Raw genomic sequence first — 21,814 nt, 5'->3', positions numbered from 1 at the left:
GGCCACAGAGGGCCCAGGCACCTTCCCTGCGAATTAGCAGGAGCTCTGGGATGAACCCTGCAATCAGTCCTGTGCAGTGAAGCAGCAGTTTCGCGGTCCATGCAGGTGGAAGCAGGCGACTGGAGTGAGGGGAAGCACCGGCACCACCAGCAGCAAGGCACCTGGGGAAGAGCCAGCGCATAAGATGCTGAACATCTGGGCAGAGAAAAATAACCAACGGAGTAAAGAACCGAAGTGTATAACTAATACTCTTTTTTCCCTCCAACAACAAGGTTTGAAATTTCTTCGTAACTCTCAGACCCTCTCCAAATAAGACATGTAAGGTCTAATGAAGTGCCTCTCACTTTTCTCCACAGACTCCCTTTGCCCACACCCTACAGTCAGGGTTATAATCTAAACAACGTAAAATCAAAATTACATACTGTCTGACCAGATCACTGCCAAAATGACAGGCACACAAACAAATTTATGGCGGTCTTTAGCCTGGTCCCTAACTCAAGTCAATGATCTGTGCTCCATGGTTTAATCTGGTTAGCACTGTTTCCACCTGAAAATGTTAGTGCACAGGTGATTTTTTAATTTTTTTTTAAGAATCACATAGGTGCTCTTTTCCTAGGGAAAACATCCGTTTTCTATCATTAAATATAAATATTACACAAAACAGCTAAACTTTGGGGAGAAGAATGTCAATATTTGCACTGTTGGTTTCTAAGGTCTGTCCTTGATCTGGATGCATGAGCTGAGCCAGGACTTGTAAATTGTAACCAGTTAAAATAAAACATTAACAGTAACCCTAGCAGCATCGATCCCATACAGTGCTTAAATGAGTATCAGAACCAACACATTCATCAGCAGTTTCATATCGCAGTCAATAAAATAGTTTGAATAACCTGTATTCAAGAGCACATTTGCTGAAGTAGCACCTCCTGTCTTTTCCACATAGAAGCAGGTTTCCCTTCCAATTTCACAAAGCATGCATACTGTAATGCTTACAGACTTTGTTTTATTCACTGAAAATAGATTATCTCTTCAAAAGTATTCCTTTTAATAACATAAATGACAGACAAGTCAATCCTACCAAGTTTTTCCCACAGGTACTCTTCTCTACCCTTAACTGGACAAGGTCCTTCTCCTTCATCAATGAGCTTCCAGAAAGGAATCAAAACTCCAGTGCCAAGCAGCCATGCAGCACGCTGTGCAAGTAAACACCCTGAAGCCTACAACTGACAAGACATAAAACTTTTGAAATACGCATGCGCACACTCCATAATACAAATCTGCATTTCTTTCAATTGATACTGCTGAAAGGGACAGAAGTCTTAATTTGAAAAGAATCGTTCCTTTTATTTTCTCTGTTTTCGAAGCTGCCGCGTGTTAATACCAGTGCCCACAAGAGACTCACACATTGCTTACGGTGCGAAAGCAGCAAGGCAGCAGCCTTTCTGCTTCGGAAGAAACAGCCCCATGTGCTTTTTGAAGCCCACCGATACAAAAGAACCAGATCTAATCCTTTCAACTAACGGCACGCTCACCAGATGGATTAATCCAGCTCACTTGGTAAAATGCAAACTCATTCCAAGTTAGAGAAAACCTTTGGGTTAGTTGTGAGCATGTGTTCCAAGAACTATGAGATTTTAGGCTTTCCAAAACCCCATGGGTTAAACAAACTGAAGATGTACGAACAGGAGGCAAGTGCAAGAGTATCGCTGCGTGCTGACTTTGGGAGGGAATCCTCTATGACAGAGTCTTGCCCAGGCAAGAGAGATTCCATCACAACACCTGGCAAGAGCACAACATAGTTACCATTGAAGAATCTCTGGCGTTCCCCTAGGATGGAGCCCACTGAAGTTCCTCTGTGTTCCTCCTCCTGCCAGGGGACCACAGCATCACACCAGGTAGCTCCATTTCTAAACTGGAACTCTATGCACGCAGGGGTTTTGCTAACACCTCTGAGACATAACTACTCACCTTACCCCTGTTTTCAAGTCGGCTTTTATTACATAAATAGGAATTAGTGTCACACATCTAAACAATGTGAAACACTGCTTCTCCAGCAACAGACACCCATGTGACACTGCTAACATGTTAGACTTCTTGAAATGACTATGAATACAATTACCCTAAAGTGTGATCCTAAATGTATACAAGTTTTCTTCCCCATAGTTTTAGTAAAAATCAAGGGGAATCAAGTATTAAGCCTCAGCAGTCAAAGATGAGAGTATAAACAAAATGACTATTTGAAATTATAAGCAAGTGGTATGGAAAAAAAAAGTCTACTTGGCCGTCTATTCTACTCAAATAAATTGACTCCTATAATATTCCTCCAAGCTATGAACAGATCCAAGAGTTAGCAATTTATGGTCACATTTAATAATAAAAAATCTTTCAAAATGATTTCCAGTTGCTTAGGTCCAATACTTAAAGAAGAAAGATTTACATATCTTTCCTGAGTGGGTAGAAGACCCAGAAGACACAAACCCAACTCCTTTTCCCACCCGTGAATTTCAGAGTGAAATACATATAAAGTTATACAAGTAAAAGTAAACTCAAATAACGGTCCAACTGAAACAAAAACAATGAAGGGAAAAAAAAACCAACAAAAACCACCACACAAGAAAGCACCTAGGGAGTTCCAAGCACCAGTTCAGTACGTGCAATATTCTAGGGCATCACAGCACCAACAGCAGCAAGTTCATCTGTCCAGCTTAAACAGCAAGCACTGAAAATAATTTTCAAGCAAATGCATGTGACTCATTTTGGCTAATGAAACCGTACCCCTCAAACTGAAGAGCTTCAGTAAATTACATTTCTCCTAATTCTGCCAAAAACATTAAAGAAAATGGATTTGCCAAAGAGAAAAGCAAAGTAGGCATGATAGATCATCCATTAGCAATACAAGTAAGGCTAATTCTTCCTGACAGTGAAATGACTTGGGATAGAACTCGTTGTTTTGCTTGGGTTCTTTTTTTTTTTTTTTTTTTTTTTTTTTTTTTTTTTTTTGCCAGTAAGTGTTTAGACATATATCCCATATATCACATTTTATTCCCAGACATCCTAGGTTTGAGCACCAGCGAGTTATGAAGATCAGGCCTTAACAATAAAGTACTAGGAAAATAAAGAATATGAGCAACTTGAGGCATCTTAGCATACTAAAGAGAAAAATCAAATAAAACAGGCTTTATAATCTCTGCAAGTTACAGAAAGTAGTTTAAGGTGGTGTGAACTAACACAATCAATTTGAAACAATAATGAGAAGGAACAAGTTGCACATTTTACAGAGAATCACAAGTATAGAATTAATGCTGCACTTTACTCTCTGTTATACCAGCTAACAAACTGCTGGGCTGGTTCAGGGTTTGCTTTTTTTCATGAACGCACTTTCGGTGTGCAAGGTTGTCCTGCATTCTCTGGCGCACAACAACTTTGATTTATTTGTGTAAACATCAGAAATGCACTAGCAAACAAAGCCATATGGAAGAAAGAGAGATATAATGGCTCCTCTGTTTTAGAAACTTGACATCTGCGGACAGCATCGTCTAAGTTACAACCCAGTAACTTTTCGTATTTCGGTCCTTTCTATTTATCAATCCAAGCCCCACTGAAATTGATGATGCCAAAAGCTCCGGGAGGGGGACAACGGAGTACTAATGTTGTAGAAACTTACAATAGGAATACACTTGAATATTCTGCCCTTTCACATCATAAATTTTAAGAACAAGGGAACTCACATCTGTTCTAACTTAGCCTTACCGCTTAAAAAACAAAGACCAACTATCGGGGTTATTTACACACCGTTGGCGTTCGGGGAGCGGCCGTGGCAGCCGGACCCAGCCCGGTGGCATCGCTGCCCTCCGCCCCGCAGCCCCCGCCGGACCAGGCTCGGTACTTACCCCCGCAGAGCAGCAGGACGGCGGCCGCCCGCCCCGCCGAGCGCATCTTCCCCCGCGCCGGGGCTCCGCCGGCCGCGCTCCGGGCCGCTCTGCGCCGGGCTCAGTCGGGCCGGCCCATGGCCCCGGGCGAGCCGCGGGGGGACGCGCCGAGCCGGGCGAGGGACGGGAGGGACCGCGCCGGGATGCGCCTCCGCCGGCCGCTTCCCTCGGTCCTCCCGCGTCCCGCCCCGCTGCCACCGGCCGGGAAAGAGCCTTCGCGTCCCCTCTGCGCTACCGGCGCCTCTCGGGCTCTGCGGGGAGAAGCCGAAGTCACGGCGAAGCCCCGCTCCGCCGCGCCTGCCACCGAGCCCCCCGCGCTGCCCGGGCGGCGGCACCGCCCGGCTCGGGCCAGCCCCCGGCCCCTCCTCCGCGCCCGGCCGAGGCCGCCGCTCCGCGCTCCCCGGGGCCGCCCCCGGCCGCCCCGCGCTCCCGCCCCGCCCGGCGGGCAGCCCCCGCCCCGCCCGCGGAGCCGCCGCGGAGGGGAGCGGAGGGGCCGCGGCGGCGGCTCCGCCCCGAGCATCACCCGGCGGGCAAGGTGCGGGGGGCCGGGGTGGCGGGGTCGGCGGCGCGGGGTCCCGGCCCGGGGGAGGGGGGGTGTGGGCAACACGCGAGCCGCGCAAACACACCAGGTGCGAGACAAAGCAGGGACAGGCGCTGCGGCACCGGGTGTAGCCAAGTGGCCGCCTCCCCCCCCAAACACATTAACCGTGTTGAATAATTGATCCTGGGGCGAGGAGGCAGTGCCTCCCCGCCGGGGGAGGATGCTCTCAGCGATGCGCTCTGCCTGGCAGGCGCCCAAAGTACCCGGGCGCGCACCCCGCCGGGCGGCCAAACGCCACTTTTAAACCGCAAGCAGCGGGAAGAACAGCATCACCATCATCATCGCAGGAAGAAAATACTCTCACCGAGACAAACCAAAAATACGCTTGAACAACGCAGGTGGGGCTGGCTGGGAAGCGCAGCCCGCAAAAGCCGCCGCTAACGCGCCCCGCTGCCCGAGCCCCCCCACCCCCCCTCCCCGGGCGAGCCCCGCCGCCCCCCGCACAGCCCCGCCGCGCCGGCTCCGCGCCCCCCGGGGCCGCCCCGGCCAGTCGGCCGAGGGCACCCCTGCCCCGTGCCCTTCACCTCTCCGCGCAGGGCACCCGCCACTCGCGGGGGACGCGCTGCCCGCCCCCGCCCCATGGCCGCCGGTGCCTCGGCAGCGCCGCGCTGCTCCCGGCGGGTCCCGGCTCGGCTCGGCAGCCCCCGCTCCGCACGCCCCAGGGCGAGCCCGCACCGCACAGCAGCGCGGCAGCGCTGCGATTTCACCTGCCCAGCAAGGACGGCTGCGGAGGACTCACACATGTATCAAAGGAGAAATTCTCTCGAGCCTAGCAAGGACTCTGCTGCAACCAACCAGCGTGGCAAGAGGCGAAATACAAGAAATCACCCCGCAGAACTGGTAGCAGAACCAGCCTATTTCAGCTGCCCTGTTAGATTCCCAGCAGGCATTCCCATGGGCTCCATCAAGCTTGGGAAAACAGTACGTGCAAGCACCTGAAGGGGTAATAATGAATTCAAGAACAACCTTAGCGACCACCGTAAATAGGTCGCATTCGAAGCCACCTAACAGCATAAATGCAACTTTCCAATACTTACTCAGGTGCACAAGTGTTTGTGGGGCTTTCACAAATGCCCGCAAGGGGGAACTGGGAAGTGTGTTTGGGATGTCTCCATACACCAAGGGAAAGGCTATAGCAAAGAAAGCAACATATAAAACATTAACATTAAATCAATGCTTTGTGGAGAAATGTCTTTACGTTGAGCTGAGCTTTATCTTAAATCATATTTAAAAGCACGCACAGTATACAAATCAATATTGATGCCATCTAAAATACACCACTATCATCTGCACTGATAAATGCCAGCTTCCATCCAGGACAAAGTGACTTCTTGGAAGAATTTCAAGGACTTCCAATCTCTTCTGGCATCTCAGCAACTGAAGCCAAAGCTGTACTCTTCTGCCAGCTTCAGGCTCTGCTCCAGCATATTAAAACTGGTTTGAGATGCCATCGTGTTCGTCATACAAGGAGCAGAAGGAAGGTCATCAGAATAATTTTTTCATTTGATTCCCAGGCTTTTAAGTTAAGCAGATTTATACGTTTTCAAGGATCACAGTTTACACATAGCACACATGGGAAATAGTTGCCAACTTGAATGAGAAAGGGGCCAAATACTAGCGTCTTCGGTGTTCCAGCTATTGGGATTGTCACTGTATGTTAATGTAGCCACCATCCGTTCTGGAGCTGTTCTCCTTCATGGTCTCCAGTACACTGCAAGCCTTCAACAAGGAAACGTGATGGTATATTGAGGAAACAGAGTTAATCCAGGAAACATAGCCTACCATACGGGAGACAAAAATAACTGCCGCCACTCATGAAACCTTGCAAAAGCCTATCAAAATGGAGGCATTTTGAATTTTCACTCAGAATTCAAACTTCGGGTCAGGGGGGAAAAAAGGAAACCTTTCCTGCCCAGCCTTGTTTCTACACCCCTACAGAGGCCCAGCACAGACTGTGAAGCATCTGCCCATGAGTTTGCTAGAGGAACACGAGCCTACAACAACCATCTCCTTCCAACAGTTTACTTCTACTCTGATATGGGTAAAATACACATTCGTGTCATTCACTTGGTTTCTTTGTCTGAAGGCTTTTTGAAAACTGAATGAAAATCAGTGCTAGTAAATGGGAAATAAAAAGCCGGGTGTCCTTAACTCTCCAGACAAGCTCAAGCTGTATAGTGACATCTCCCATGACTCTCCTAGCAAAAATACTTTGGAAATAAATGGACACTTTCCCGCATGCTGGTACAATTGTGAAACTATGGCTCATACTCTTTCTTTTTTTTTTTTTTTCCTGCTTTGAGTCATTCATTTGGCACAGCAGACTGAGCTATTAAATTATTGTATTTTTTTCTTTTATAAAGGCACCCTGAGATGTCTTGATATGATAATGCTTCCTGAAACTGATGGTAATTGATAACTGTTTCTTGGTTTCATCAGAAGTCTTAGGTCATGCTTATTTGGCGTCAGGGCATTATGCTTGAGGACTGTTCCACCTTTTCTCGTTTTCCAAACATTCATGCAAGAACAGCAAACATTTTCATAGACAAAACTCCTCCTAGAACACTGTGTTTGAAATCCAGTTCTTGGTCAGTTCAGGATAAACACTTTTGTTCCCATGCTATGAGGTTGGTTGTTGTGGAGTCTCAGAGTCTGAAGTACTATTGTTGATCATATTAGGCAAAAAAATATTTTAAAATTATAAAAATTGCTTAACACTTAACACTACTTTGTGATCAAGCCATCAAGTCTTTCATTCAGTTGCAACTAGGATGGCACTGGACAGATATTCTTCCTGAGGCAGATCTAATGGTAAAAGGACAGATCAAATTTTGATCCTGACAATGATAAATAATTTATCTGCATAGCATACTTATTCAAGTTGTTATATACATGTTTTTCCACAATCCCTGGGCTTTATTTTCTTACCCTTCTGTCTAGTCCATTCTCCTCTACCTGTTATGCACAGCTAACATTTAAACTGTGCAATATCCACACCAGCTATTTAATTTTTGTCCATTTGTGATCGCTCAAAGAGCTAAGAGCAGCATGTTTTCCTGGTGTTCTCATCCAAAACTGCTATGAAATGACCAGAAACACCCATTACCATGAGAAATCAGAACACACATACTAAGGGGTGTCTCCATCACAGCACTGGGAGAAGGGAACCAAGAAGATACTTCTTTCAAGCTAGGAAGAAAGAAATCATCCTTGTGGAGAAAGAATACCACCAACTGCCCTGATCACAAGAAGTTTAAGCAAGGGCTCAGCATTGCCCGATACAGAGATTTCACAGCAAAACTGGGATCCTTGTGAAAATAGTGACAAGGGACTGGCACAAGTGAAGATGCTGTGCAAGGGGAAAGCAGAACAGCAGGTCATAAGCCTGGACTAGACCAGGAAGAACCAAAATCCTTTGGTGACCTGACAAAACTGTCCCTCCCATGAGCTGGCTACCACAGGGACTGCCCTTATCAGATCCCACTGCTGCTTCTTGGCAGTAAGATTGTAAGTTCCTCCAACAAAAGGTAGCTATTTTGTGTCACTGTGAATATAAAATAGAGCTTTTAAAAATACAGTAATCCATAACAATGCCCAGTTTCTGCCCATCAGATTTTTTCACCGAAGCATAAACTTAACTATGAAAAGCATTGTGAAATTGTAAGTCATAGCCATCTGTTTTCTTGGGCAAAACAGACCTCAACGTCTGATGCCATCAGAAGTCAGTAAAAAAATAGTTCTCAAACCGTTGTTTTATCTGAGATTTTCGCCTGCTTGACTTTATTGCTGCAGGTTTATGTGAAGCACAGGATGACTATGCCAGAATGTTTTTCTTGCAAATTTATTTTCTTTCAATGCAAAGAGAAAACAAGTTCTCCCAATACTTGTGAACCAACAAGTGTTTTCTTCTTTCATTTCCACAAAGAATCTCATGTTGTCTTACACCTCGCTGGTTACTACAGAAAGCTATAACTCAGTTTCCCTACCATCATTCTAAGGATAGTCCTGGCAGCACCACGAAAAGGTGTATGGAGTGCGTGTTCACCGTGATGCACACTGACACTCAACTGTTCTATTTTCAATAGCATAAGTTTCAAAACTCGGAGTCAAGTGCGGGTCTACATTTTGTATACTATTGTGGACCAGCAGGATTACAGGAGCGTGATTAAAACAGGATGTAAACCTCTTACTGCGATGATGCGCACTGCCGCACGTGAGAGCGCCCGTAACGTCGCAAGGCTGATGAGCACGTTGCAGGGCATCCAGCCGAGCTGCACCAGCAGCTGCCATTCCACCGCCACAGGAATATCCCCCAGCAGTATCAGGGACTGCAACAGGGCTGATGACTCATCATTATCTCATTTGCACAGACAATCTTTTTTGCCTGGAACCATACTATAACATAATCCCAGCAGTTGTAACCCACAGGCACCTTGGCATTGAGGCTCAACATTTATTCCATTACTCAAGAGGCATTCCCTGAGGTATTAACAAACATTAGTATGATAAATCTCTCCACAACAGTATGAGAAGTAAAGTTCTTCCGAACTTTGAAGACCGGATTTTTCTAGCTTTTAAACAAACATTTTGAATCTGCCTGGAAACATTATGAACACGCACAAGTACATTCACACATCCCCCATCAGAATTTGAATGGTGGGGGGTAGGTATTTTTCCAGAAGTTACAGTACAACTAGTTAGAGAAATATATTGAAACTGGCAGCTGATAAATTAAAACCAGCTAACAAAATATAAAACATCCTTTGTTGACTCTTCTCCAGGTCCGTTTCCAGTAGATAATGTACTACTACAATCATAACAATAAAAAGGTCATTTTCATCCTTGTTTCTTAGAATTTGGTGTCAAATATAATAACCCACCTGAGAGATGTGAAACTGCAATTCCCACCTTATTCCTAAAGAACTGAGAGCTTGGATTATGGCCGAGGCAACCTTCCTTCCCCCCATCCAGCTAAAGTACTCCTCCAGGCACCTGGCGGAGGTGAGCACCTTACAGAGTGATTCTGCTCAAGGCACAGTCAGATATACCCAGCGTGTTTTACAGCTCACCAAAACCATTTCTGAAGTTTGTAGATGAGCCTAAAACATATTCCATTACCAACTCGAATAAAGATAGTAACAGCCAGATAAAGCTGCAGTACTTTCTAAATGCCTGGTAAATATTTGTGAATCTCAGCTTTTGCTGTATTTCTTCATTAAATAGTACACTTGGCTGCAGAGAACTTGAAAACATGACCGGAGCATACCCTAGGGGTTTCAAATCTGAAAAGCAAATCTAAGGAGTTTTAAATATGATAATTTTTAAAATAACTAATAACATAGAGAAACTAATTCAAAATACACAAACCCTTGGGGTTCAATATGAAACACAGTTAAATTGGATTGGCAAAACCATGTCTTCCTTGAGTGGTATAAAATCTGATTTGCTTTAAGTTCAACAACTAAGCTCTAAAATCTTTTCAGCTTTACCTTTCCCACACTGCTCCTAAGAAGAGGCTTCACTCACCTTGCACAGGCATCTCTGTGTGGGAAAGCTAAGAGACCCGCCAGCCACACTACTCCTCCTGCGAGTTCCTGCAACCCTCTATTAGGTTCCGTACGTGCCACAGTGCCATTGGCAACGTCACCTACAACTGCAGATGGGGTTCTGCCACAGTCAGCAGTCTTCAGTCCTGACGGGATGCTGCGGTGGGAACCAGGTGGTTGGAAAGGCATGGAGTTGCTGACTCACCACCTTACAGGGCTCCCACACAAATGGAACAAAATCCACGACAGAGCTTCTGCAGAGCCCAGGGGCAAGGGTGCGAGGCATCAACTCCCACATCATGCTGTCCTCCACAAAAGAAGCCACTGGCAGCAGAAGTGCTGCGCCCTGCTGCTCCTATGTATGATCTAGTACCAGAGGAAAGAAAGAGAAAGGAAAAAAGGCACAGCTCCTATATCTTCATTGTAACACAGCAGCTTTATGGTAATAGCAGGCAAGGTCCTCGGTTGTTGTAAACTTTCATAGGTTCACAACAGAGTTACAATAACTTATGTTACTTGGGGATTTCCCCCAATACCATGTGGGGAAACAGTGGCCTGATAGTTTTCAGTCTCCTGAATCATCAGGTCAAATTCTGCATGGGAAAAACTGGCAAAATCACAACCATTATTCAGTTATTAATATAAGCATGAAGGCACACTAAAGTTAATGAAGAGAAGATCATATTCAATGGAATAACAATTAATTTTGTCACTATAGGAATTAGTATAAAAGTATCAGATTCAGGACTTACAAGGGACTTCACCTCTAAGTTAACCTGTATTGGGTTAAATGATCTACATAATCTGATTTACTTTCAGCACCATATGTTACTAAATTGTAATCATTAGAAACCAGGAAATACGATCCTAGGCTAATTCAAGAGATCTGGATTCATACTAAAATGTATCTTTAAATATATGGTATCATGGTCATAAAAGAAGGCACTCAGATAGTCAGGTCACACATCTTCTTTCGCACCATGGTTTATAGAGGCACGTTCGCCCCTGTGTTCCATCGATCTAACAGGATGTGTTTTTCTATTACACATGCACACAGTCTCTACATTTAAAGAACATTACATTAAAATGAACTCAAGAGCTTGCCTGTGAGGAAATGTGAGAAGGGAGATTGCCCCATACATTTTTTATTTGATCGCTAATATGCCTTACAAGTTTCATTCAGGAACAGCTAGAAGACAGTGTCAGAACTAACACCAGAAGCAATTGTAAATTCCTGGGGTCCAACCCAAAGGTGTAACCTCTGAGTAACATACCTGAGACTAACAGGGGGCTCTGCTTTGTTCTTCCTTGTGCATTGAGCAAGCCCAGAGTCCTGTAAATGCAAGAATATACAGTTATGTATACAAATACTCTGAACAAAGGGGGTGAATTCAGATCAGAAAGGTAGACTTTGTTCCCGTTTTGAGTGCCTAATACTATAATACTGTCCTTGAATATAGGCTTTTCCAGTACGTCATTTCCTAAAACCTTTTTTTAAATCAAGATTCCAGAATTGCACCATATGGAGCCTCACTGAGTGCTGCACAAGTTACCACAGGAGTTTAAATGGCTGAAAGCACTATTTCAAAGGAAAATAGCAGTCTGTTGGACTAGTTACTGTAGGTAGACATATACAAGATACCAAGCATATTAGTGTAACACGGTTTTCATTAAAAAACACAAGACAAAAACCAAACCCCAAAATAATAACAACAAAACTCAAACAATTAAGTGCCATGACTCATCTGCCCCTTAACTTCAGAATTTGATCATAATTTTGATCATAAATTTAAAAGGATGAGAAAGTTCTCAAAATTATCATGACCAGCAAAAGGAGAAATGGATGCTAAGCCTTGGCCAACCCAGAGGAGACTCCCCCCGAAGCAGGAGGTCCCTGACCCTCTGACATCCTGCGTGGCCCTGAGGCTCTGCAGAGTGGAGAACACATTACTGACAAATGGACCACTCCGGGATTTTAGCAGAAAGTCTTCAGAAAGTGCCGAGTGTGCAAGTTCCTTTAGTTAGAAGTTTAACACACAGGCAGATGTGGGTTGATTTTCAAGGATGTGGGACTCTTAGGTCCCTGTTCAAAATGCCAGGTCATGACAGCATTTCAAATTATACACTGACAGAGTATTTCCCATCATTCCTTCTAGAAAAGGCACACTTACCTATATAAAAGTGTAAAATATTGTATAAGGTGTATTTTGGGGAGAAAAGACGGGGTCTCTGTAGCAGCTACCCATTATGTAGCACAACAAGGCTCTGACTGCAGTTTTCTCTAGTACAAACAGCAACAAGAGCATGAGATAACTTTAATCTAGACTCTGCCTGTAATGCACATATTACAAAATATTATATATATGTATCACTTCTGCAAATCAAATCACCAAGGACACTTTTATATTTATTTTTTCTGTTTTCAGATAAAAGGAAATATTTCTGTTTTAGTGAAAATACACCTACCTTTACACTCATGCAAAGGAATAATATAAACCTTTAGAAGTTCATTCTACTATTCCTTTGTGTCTTGACTTCCATGAACTGAAAGTAGGAATCAGAGCCCAGGGGAGAAAGACAAGAAGAACTTTAAATGCCTAAAGCAGATAACCAAAAGTAGGTTACAGTCATATTTTTAATTTATGCATATAACGAGACAAGATGACAGTCATATAGACATCTCCTGTTACTCGATGCTAGGCAGTGTCTCTTTTGAGTTAGCGCAGTCAGTTCAGCTACTGAAAGTCTGTTTCTATTTGTTTGGGCTGTGGAGCACCCTGTATTTTAGCTCAGAGAAATTTGTCTCGCTCGGAATTTCTCTGAAGCAGCATCTATGAAGCAAACAGTTTCTTGGTTTTAACTCACAACCACTTGGTAACTCAGAGCGATTCAACACAGCTGTTTCAGTTCTGTTAACAGGTCCGGCAACATTTAACTAAAGCTGAGAGCCCAGTGAGTACAAGCGAGGCCACACAGGTGGTGTTTCATGCAGGGCAATAGTTGTGGAGCAGGCATGCCACCCATTAACTGGAAGAGAAAATTTTGGGGTATTGGCTAGTGTCCCTTAGACTCTGACAAACAAAATTCATGAGATACGATCTGAAATTATCTTTTTTTTTTTTTCCATTACACTTACTACACTGAAACAGCTCAAGTACCACCTGGGAGAAGCTGATTTGACTGATCCAGGTAAACAGAAATCAGGTAAATCAGTCCTCTATCAACGTGCAATCAGCATTTTTACAGATGCAATACTTCTAAGTTAAACCAGACCTTTTTAGCCCTCCTACAATACATCTCATGTAAACTAGGCACAGATGGTCTCTCCACCAATAAATCAACCGTTGAAGGAGTAACAAAATATATACAACTAAGGCACAGACAGGACAAAAGATTGTGATTGAAAGAGAAACCGCGCAGTGAACCTAAGAAGTCAATTTAGAGAGTCTTGACATGTTTCATCAACATGTAGTGAGAAAATGCTCCCATGGGGAAGGTTGTTTTGTCTTAAGTTTTTTATGTTGGTTCCTCACCAAATGCTTCGCATAAGGCATCTCTGAATGAAAGGGATGTCTGGTTTACAAAAAAAAGCTGCAATCCCTTTAACTACTGATGGTGGAGGCTGTAAGAAATCCTAGAGCAGGGAATTGCAGGGACATTGACGTGCAGGACATTAACTTCTGCAACCAGGGAATGCACTCCCCTGCCACACTGGCAGGCTGGTTCTCCTGAAGGTGCCCCGAGTTGTGATGAGGTCAAAGAAGCAGCCAGAACTGATAAAGATTCCCTGTACATACAGTTTGACTCTATATAATATTAATAATTTATATATTACTTTAGAGGGAATTTTAGCTGCACTTGACCACAGTCCCAGTGCTATTGGGAAAATATTGTAGAGGTGTTGTACCTGCTTTTTTCAAGGGGTGTTGTATGTCTACATTTAAAAGATGTTTAATGTCAAATCAAATCAAACAAAAAAAATGTTGATGGCACACAAAAAATTACCTGTCTGAAGCAAAGCATACATATCTTTCCATGCCACTAGCCAGAAAACAGAAAAATGCTGACTAAGTGTACCTGAGAGTGGCTTGGTAGAGTCTTCTAAGAAACTAGATGGGAAACTGCCTTTGGTGAATCGGCTTCTGTTATTTTGCATGCCTAACGCAACAATTTTTAACACAATTCTACAGATAAAAGGACATGAAATTAAACAGCTTGCATTGAAGTACAATGTTAGACATTAAGCTGACAGTGCTCAATACCCACCACCTAAGAGGCGGGTGGGAAACAGGGTCAGAACAATAAGAGACTTACAAGAAAGGGCTGTAGATTAAGACTCTTTAACCTTGTTAACTACACTGAGGAAACACTGGTTGTCACCTGCTGACGTCTTGTTCAGCAGAAGATCAAAATCAAGAATGCCTGCTCTGCCGGAACTGATTTCCAAGTCACTGGGGACTTGAAGAATTTTAAATAGAAGATGACAAGAGTTCTAACACAAACCAACTGTAACCACATCATCAGAGCATGAAGTTGGTAATATTCAGTGCTGATGAGTTTCTGTTTAATAGCTTCTAAGCTATTAAACAAAAACTCCAAATTGCAACCCAGAAATAATCTTAAAATACCTACTGCCTTCAACATCTTCCATCTTGGACTTTAGGGCTTTAACATCACCTCACAGCGTCCCACAGGTCCTGAACTGGTTGGTGTTAGCTTGGAAGTCTTGCTCTAGAATACGAATAAATCTATTTGCTGGATGTTTTCAGACAAAGTTAACTCCCTCTGCGCATTCATTATGTCCACTCCAGTCTTTCTAAATACATCCTGAAATGCCACTGTGCCTGGACCAGCAGCATGTCTGTCCCTTTAAAGTCACTGTGAGTACCCATGAGGTAGAACTCCTGAAAACAGTTTTACCTCCAGGAAATGCTTGAAATAGGACCGAAAAGAAGTTTCTATTGATTATTGCCATAAGAAATCTGCAGTGACTTCATAAAGATGATTTAGAGCTTAGTTTAGACAGGATGACTTAATGTCGCTACAGAATCCTACATGAGTAGGAATTCAAAATATCTCCGCTATGTGATCACACCAAAAATTTGTCCTCTGAAATCATCTTTTTTGTACTTCCACCTTCCTCCCTGAATTTTGAGCTACTCTTTCTGCTTGTCTATATAATTGCTTTCTTCACTATACAAGTCTTCTGCTAACGACCATTCAAGTGCTTCCCTGAAGACTGTATAATACAGACAGAAAACCAGTGAGGCTAGCGTGAGGCACAGTGAAGGGACTTGCACTAAGGACATGCATTATTGCATGATGGAGCAGTGAATGCCATCCAGCAGGACACCCTCAGGAAGGACAAACTCAGTCACTGTCGATGTCCTGTCCAACAGCCACCTTCCCAGTGCCAATGGTGAGTGAAACATCAGGACTGACTTAAGTCTTCTTACCTGCACAGGGCCCACCAGGATCAGTTTCCTGCTGAAGTCCGGGTCCCAGTTGCCTCCTAGACCTCAGCACCAGGTGGCTACAGACCAGCTGCAAGTCACAGAGTGGTGACAGAGTGGCCCAGAGCCTGCTGATAGAGCCCACGAGAGTAGCCTGGCGGCTCCAAGCTGCTCAGCAAGCCTGGGAAAGTGGTTTTGCCACCACCCATGACCCAGTACAAGCAGGCAAGCAGCTCACACATGGTTCACATCAGCCTGCAGTCTATGCAGCATCTAAAGCTAGCCCCGGTGTTAGAGCCTGCAGTGTCTGGGACAGGAGGGATGACTGAGCTGAAAGGCAAAGGGAACAGAATCAGGAAATTTCTTTCCCAAACAGAACATTTCACCTGCTCAAATGTTCATCCCCCAGCACAGTACCGAGATTACTCTGCAGGCAGGAGCAAGAGGGCTTCACTGGCCATGCTGGGTGCCAGTGAATAAACCCGGCAAGGCTGTCACCAGGCAGCTGTGCCCCAGAGCCTGGCAGAGGCAGCTGCGCTGCGTCTCCACTCTGAGTGGACATGCTCTGAAATGCTGGATCTGCCAATGACAGTTTTCCCTTTTGCACATCTTCTGCTTCACTGCTCTTGCGTAAGGGTGATCTAAAGCTTAGCAAATACTTGTAGCTGGAAATATTACAAATGCAAAGTAATTATGGTAATACTCCTCATTTGCAGAAAGCAGATCATTCATTAGCTACCCAAAATAGCTGAATGGCTTGAGAAACTACAGCTAATGATAGGCATTTAAACCATCAGGTAGCAAAGAGCAGAGCTACCATGCCTTAGCAGGGGTGGAGTATTTCTCATGTACGTAGCTGCTCTGGCAAGAACATTACTACTACTTCCTGTCTAGGTGCCAGAAACAGAGCTCACTACAAGTATTGGAACAACGCATTTTGCTTTTGTTGCTACTATGTGAAAAAGCCTATAATTTTTCTTTCTGTAGTACAAATACAATATTGTTCATGGAAATAAGTCACATATCCGTTGCTTTTAGTGTTGCGTAGCATTAATGTGCTCTCTGTTTTCCAGAATTATATTTCCCATCTCAGAAGGGATTCAGTAAAAAATACATTTACTATTAGAGACCGCAAAGGTGGATTGTGATGTAAAGTGAGTTGCCCAAAGTCAGTAACATAGCTGGGAGCAGAGCTCACAGTCAACATCTACAGACCTGTTCAGTGGACAACAGTATTTTGCAGGCAGGAGGAGGCAAGAAGTCTCATCTGACTGCTGGAAGTTGGCAGAGATCCCCAGGTAAGCTTAGCTGTGTACATTCCTCATTCCCTGTGACTTATGGTCCTCACAAAGCGCCCACTACTTGACACGGTTGAAAATCAGTTACTGGGCTGCTTCATCTTGAGTCACTTTGATGTTTTCTCTCTGAGCCTCCGTCCCTTGAAAAACATAAAGATGTAATTCGTTCTGATCCTGCCAGGGGTTAGTCAGATTGCTAGGTCTGTGGATGAACTCATGATAGTCTTTGGAGGACTTCAACCACATTACTGTGTTAATGTTCTGGGTCACTAATAAAATGCATGTCTCAAGACAGAAACAAGTAACAGTGAACATTTTCTCAATCAAGAGAAACAGCCAACGTGGTCAGTGGCAGACACCGGAACATGACATAAAAAGGTACCCAACGCTAGAACAGTATAAGCCACTGAGATGAATAAAAAAAAAAAAAAATGAGTCCTGGTCAGTCCATAGGCCAGGAGAAATTGCTTTGCTTATCTGATGTACTTAGGCTCTGTTTTATTCAAGGCTCACGCTTTAAAGTTTAGCATCCAAAAGTGCTACAACCTTAGAAGTCATATAGCTCAGCCCATTCCCCCTGGAAGACACAGTTTAACAGCTTACTTTCTAAGTATGCATTTAGATTGTTAATCTAAATGGCAGCTTAACTGCTCCATGCAAGATAGGTTGTTGCTCTCTCAGTATTTCCAGGCAGTCTGAAAACTTGTTTCTGGGATATACATAACATATTTGCCACTCCATAGATACTACCACAAGATATAACGACATACATATGTGGAGCACCAAGATCTTATGAGCCAAGTCAATGTCATCACTTGTTTACTGTGATGGGTCCTGCTAACTGCAGCAACGCCTGCCTCAGATTTATGATGAGCAAATTCACATGCACATAACTACCCGTGATAACAGTTTGCCTATTCAAGGCAGAGAGAATGGATGTGTGTGTATATATATATCTAATGGTGTTTGAGTTGAGGTGCTAAGAAAACTGTAAACAAGCCTTCGGTTTATTGTTTAGTAAATGTAATTTACAGATGATGATGCAATCAGCGTTATTACAGAGCATAGGAGAAGTGTTATAAATATTAAGCTGTAACCCTTTCATCATTACAAAAAGGTTGATTTGTGGCAAATAGCAGTAGATTCAAAAAAAAAAGGCATGGACCCTCACAACTCTTTCACAGAGGAGCCTCCAAATAATTTTTATCAGATTAACACTGATCAATAGTACTTTTAAAATCTTTTTGCCTGGCAGATGTCAGTATTCCTTCCCCTCTGCACCCTTTTACTCCTTCACTCCTTCAGACACGATAAAAAACCTCTGCATTTTGATAATAAAGTATTTAGTTCAAATGAGAAATCACCTCATAATGAAGCGTTAGCCAGATCAAAAAAATCAGTTAATCAGTATGGACTTTTATTAGTCAATCATGTAACTAATTAAAACCATTGATTGACAACAAAAAACACTGCAACAAAGTTATCTTGCTCCTAACCCAGCGCAATGATCTGCCTGCTGCACATATAGATAGCACGGGATGACCTGCTTCCAGATAAGTCTGCAACTGCTGACCAATCTGTTTCACCTTAGTGGTAGTATTTCCCCAGCTCAGCAGTTCTGACAGATCACAGCTTTGAGTCCGAGACATTTGTGAACCATCTCTTTGTTAGTCACAAATAGCAAAGTGCACATCGATAAATCACACCCTTTGTCTCTTTCTTTTCCCTCCCCCACACAGTTGCTTCTTTTTCTTGTCAAACCAACCCAGGCTGAACACTCCTGAATCATCTCTATTAACCTGTAGGAAATGCTAAAGAACAGATCCTATGTAATAGAAAATGACCTCAAATAATTAACATTTTTGAAGTGGTTTTTATCTGAATTTTGTCCAAGGTACATAAATCATCATTCAACTTTCCTCTTCCTGGCAGTGCACTTAGACATAGCAAGTCTTAAAATGATGACATCACCATCCCATGATCCTTCATTATAAGTAATTAAAGCAGTAATATGGCTCTTCTCAGGCACTAGTCATCAAGCGGACTTACTCATATGAAATCTCAGGCACAGTGCACCTGAGGTGAATCAAAAGAGCACAGGACTCAATGTTTTTGGTGAACTGCTGCTACTTTTGTGTGAATTTATTGCTGCTGAGAGAGTAGTGCATGTTAACATGCAGAGAGACTAAATTCTGCTATTAATCCACGAGGCAGGCACTGCAGAGGTAATATTAGGTTTCTTATCCACGTACAGTATCACAGCCTTGACAAGGAAGGAAGGAAAGAAGGATTTAGTTTAGTCTGTACCTCTTCAGATTTTGGCCTTTCTCATAAACACACTGGCAAAGCTATCAACATCAATGTCTGGATAGTATGTTCAGCGACAGGGACAGTACCCAGCAGGAACTCTGTCAGACACTCAGACACCTTTCTGCAAAGATTTATGATGATGAAAACTTTCTTACGCTGCTCAACAAGCTTTGGTCTGAAATCAGTAAGCTAGGTCGGCTTCGCAGTAGCAGAACACCCATCTGGCAATGTAGCCATTACAAGATTTTGAACTGTTATTGCATGAATTCCAGATTATTATTGTAACTCATCGCAAAGTTTCAAAATACGCACTACTATCTTCTACATAACAAACAATAAAGCATTTGTCTTCCATGGGCAATTGCAACAAAATGCATTATATTATATTTTAAACCACATCCCATCTGGCGATCTCATCTATGTATTTCTCTTTAGCAGCGACTCCAGAATATGGTCTGATTTGGTGGACTCCTTGAAAAGCCCCATTCCAGCCTTAGTTGCTTCCATTTATACAAAAGTTTATAGTCCCACGGCCATAGCCGTATTTATACTACAGACTGTTCAGTGTAGTATCTCTTTTTTCTGTCCCACTCTGGATTCCACTGTCCTGGCATCCATGGTTTAAGCTACTGAGCTTAGTTAGCTGACTGTCATGGTTAGACCAAAAATTTCTTGCAAGTAGACCAACCTGCACTGACATTTGCAATAAGCATGGTAGAGATGCAAGAAAAAAAAGGCGTCTGTGAAAGGAGAACACTGTCAAAGTATTGTTATCTATTGTTTTGCTTGTGACAGACAAATTCTGGATTACAATTAAATATTTTTATTGCTTCTGCAATTTCCTTGATTAAATGATGCTCAGCATCCAAGAAATCTTGGAGGACTGGCTATTCAGAACCTGATAATCTGGAGTAACACCTTTGTTTCTTTGGCTATGGTGATTCAAACTACCTGCACACCTGCCCCATATCTGCTTTTATCTTTCAGCCCTATCTCCTGTCTCCACCCACCCGGAATCCACATGATGGCACTACACCACACTTGTGCCAAAACCTGCCCAAAACCAGAGCTCAGAGCTCAGCATATAAAAGAGGAGAAACCTCGCACCAAACTAAATGTCAGTTAGAACTTACCTTGCATCACTAAGTATAAATTTTCATTTATAACTTCTCTCTAGCCAGGCAATGCAAATAGAGGCAAATCTGAGAGTACGGGGAGGATCCAGAGGCTGTGCTTATGGTTCTGCAGGTGTGATCAACTTTGGCAAGGTCCGTGGCATGCTTTTAGGAAAACCTGTTCCATTTCACCTGGAAACAACAAAAAGAAAGGCGGCGGGGGGTGGGGGTGGGGGGTGGGGTAAGTAAAAAAAAAAAAAAAAAAAGCAGAAACCGTTCCATAAAGTAAAAAATGATGAGGTGCATACTGACTTTCTCATCAGTCTTTTTAGATAGATAATGTACAATTCCTTCCACACTCATTCTTCTACAAAGGTTATACAGTCTATCCCCTGTTCCAGAGAAAGATCAGACATGACTGTCATTCCTAACTAATATTTGTCTAACGATTTATTGTAGAAATAGAAATTACAGAGCCTGCCTAGGCTTTCTGTTCCAATGCTTCATATCCTCAATATTAAAGGATAGGAAATGTTTTTCCTTGTACCAAACGTAAATTTCCCTTGTTAAAATTTAATCTATCTTGCTTTAGCAACTGTATTCCCACCTATCTGCTGTGGAGAAAAAAACATATATATTTTTTTTTCCTGTCTTTGTATCTACATCCCACTGATTAGGAGAGCTGTCATTATTTCAACCTTATTTTGCAGGTAAGCAAACCAGAAAAAACTTCATGATGACATTTTAAGAGTGGAGAGAGAAGTGTTACAAGAAGAGCAAGCAAGCAAACCAACTTGTCAGCCAGTTTTCATATTTTAAGAAAAACCCCACAACACACATGAACCCCACCCGCCCAGAAAAATATCACATGAATAATACTACATAGAGAGATAATAGGTTATATCTAATTTAGGATTCAAGGTGCAATAACAGGATATTTAAAAGCAGGTATTATTAGTCACCCTTAAATCTCATCGTCCAGTGTTCAGAAAAATATATTTCCATGGATAGCTGTATTTCACCACTACCTGCAAGAAAAGGTTGGCTAAAAAGCACTTTATATTTCTGACCAAAAAGATAACATGATTGGCTTTTTGCCTTAATACAAAAAATACTTTTTTCCTCGTCCTATCATTATCATCTCTTAATTAATCCAATACAAAGGGTTGCTTAATTAGTTAATTATTCCATTTATTGAATCTATTTACCAAGCAACATTATTCATTAAAAACTTCTGGACTGCAGGCCTTAAAGTGTGATCACGTCTGTAAGATTAATGTGTAATGCATATTCAAGTATGTACTGAAGCTCATAGATAATATTTAGAAAATACATCTTTTCTTATTATAATTCTAAACCATTTCCTCTCTGTGTGAAGAACATTAATAAAAAAGGGGTTTATATTTCTTTGTTTGAATGAACATGCAGTTACAATTCTGGTTTATTTGTTCAGACTGCTGACATTTCCTTGGTCTTTCATAAAAGACCTGATTAACCTGCAGAAAGAGCACGATGTTTGTACAGAGCTTATGTTCTCTAAGCCTACTTCACACCCATGTAGT

At 43.0% G+C, this 21,814-nt stretch overlaps 1 protein-coding gene across 5 annotated transcripts in view; it reads right to left on the bottom strand.

The window, feature by feature from the left end:
- RET (ret proto-oncogene) overlaps positions 1 to 21,814 on the bottom strand; it is a 200,944-nt gene that overhangs the window by 88,470 nt on the left and 90,660 nt on the right. For 3 of the 5 annotated variants that reach the window (XM_080400872.1, XM_080400874.1, XM_080400876.1), the window contains one exon: positions 3,891 to 21,814. This exon is cut by the window's right edge. In XM_080400872.1, the coding sequence (XP_080256998.1) occupies positions 3,891 to 3,936 (46 nt within the window). In that variant the 5' untranslated portion in view covers positions 3,937 to 21,814. The remainder of the gene's footprint in view (positions 1 to 3,890) is intronic. The other 2 variants (XM_080400875.1, XM_080400873.1) reach the window with 2 other exon arrangements.

The sequence above is a fragment of the Falco punctatus genome, assembly GCF_963210335.1.
Source record: "Falco punctatus genome assembly, chromosome: 9".
NCBI lineage: Eukaryota > Metazoa > Chordata > Aves > Falconiformes > Falconidae > Falco > Falco punctatus.
This window is presented reverse-complemented; position numbering and strand designations above follow the sequence as displayed.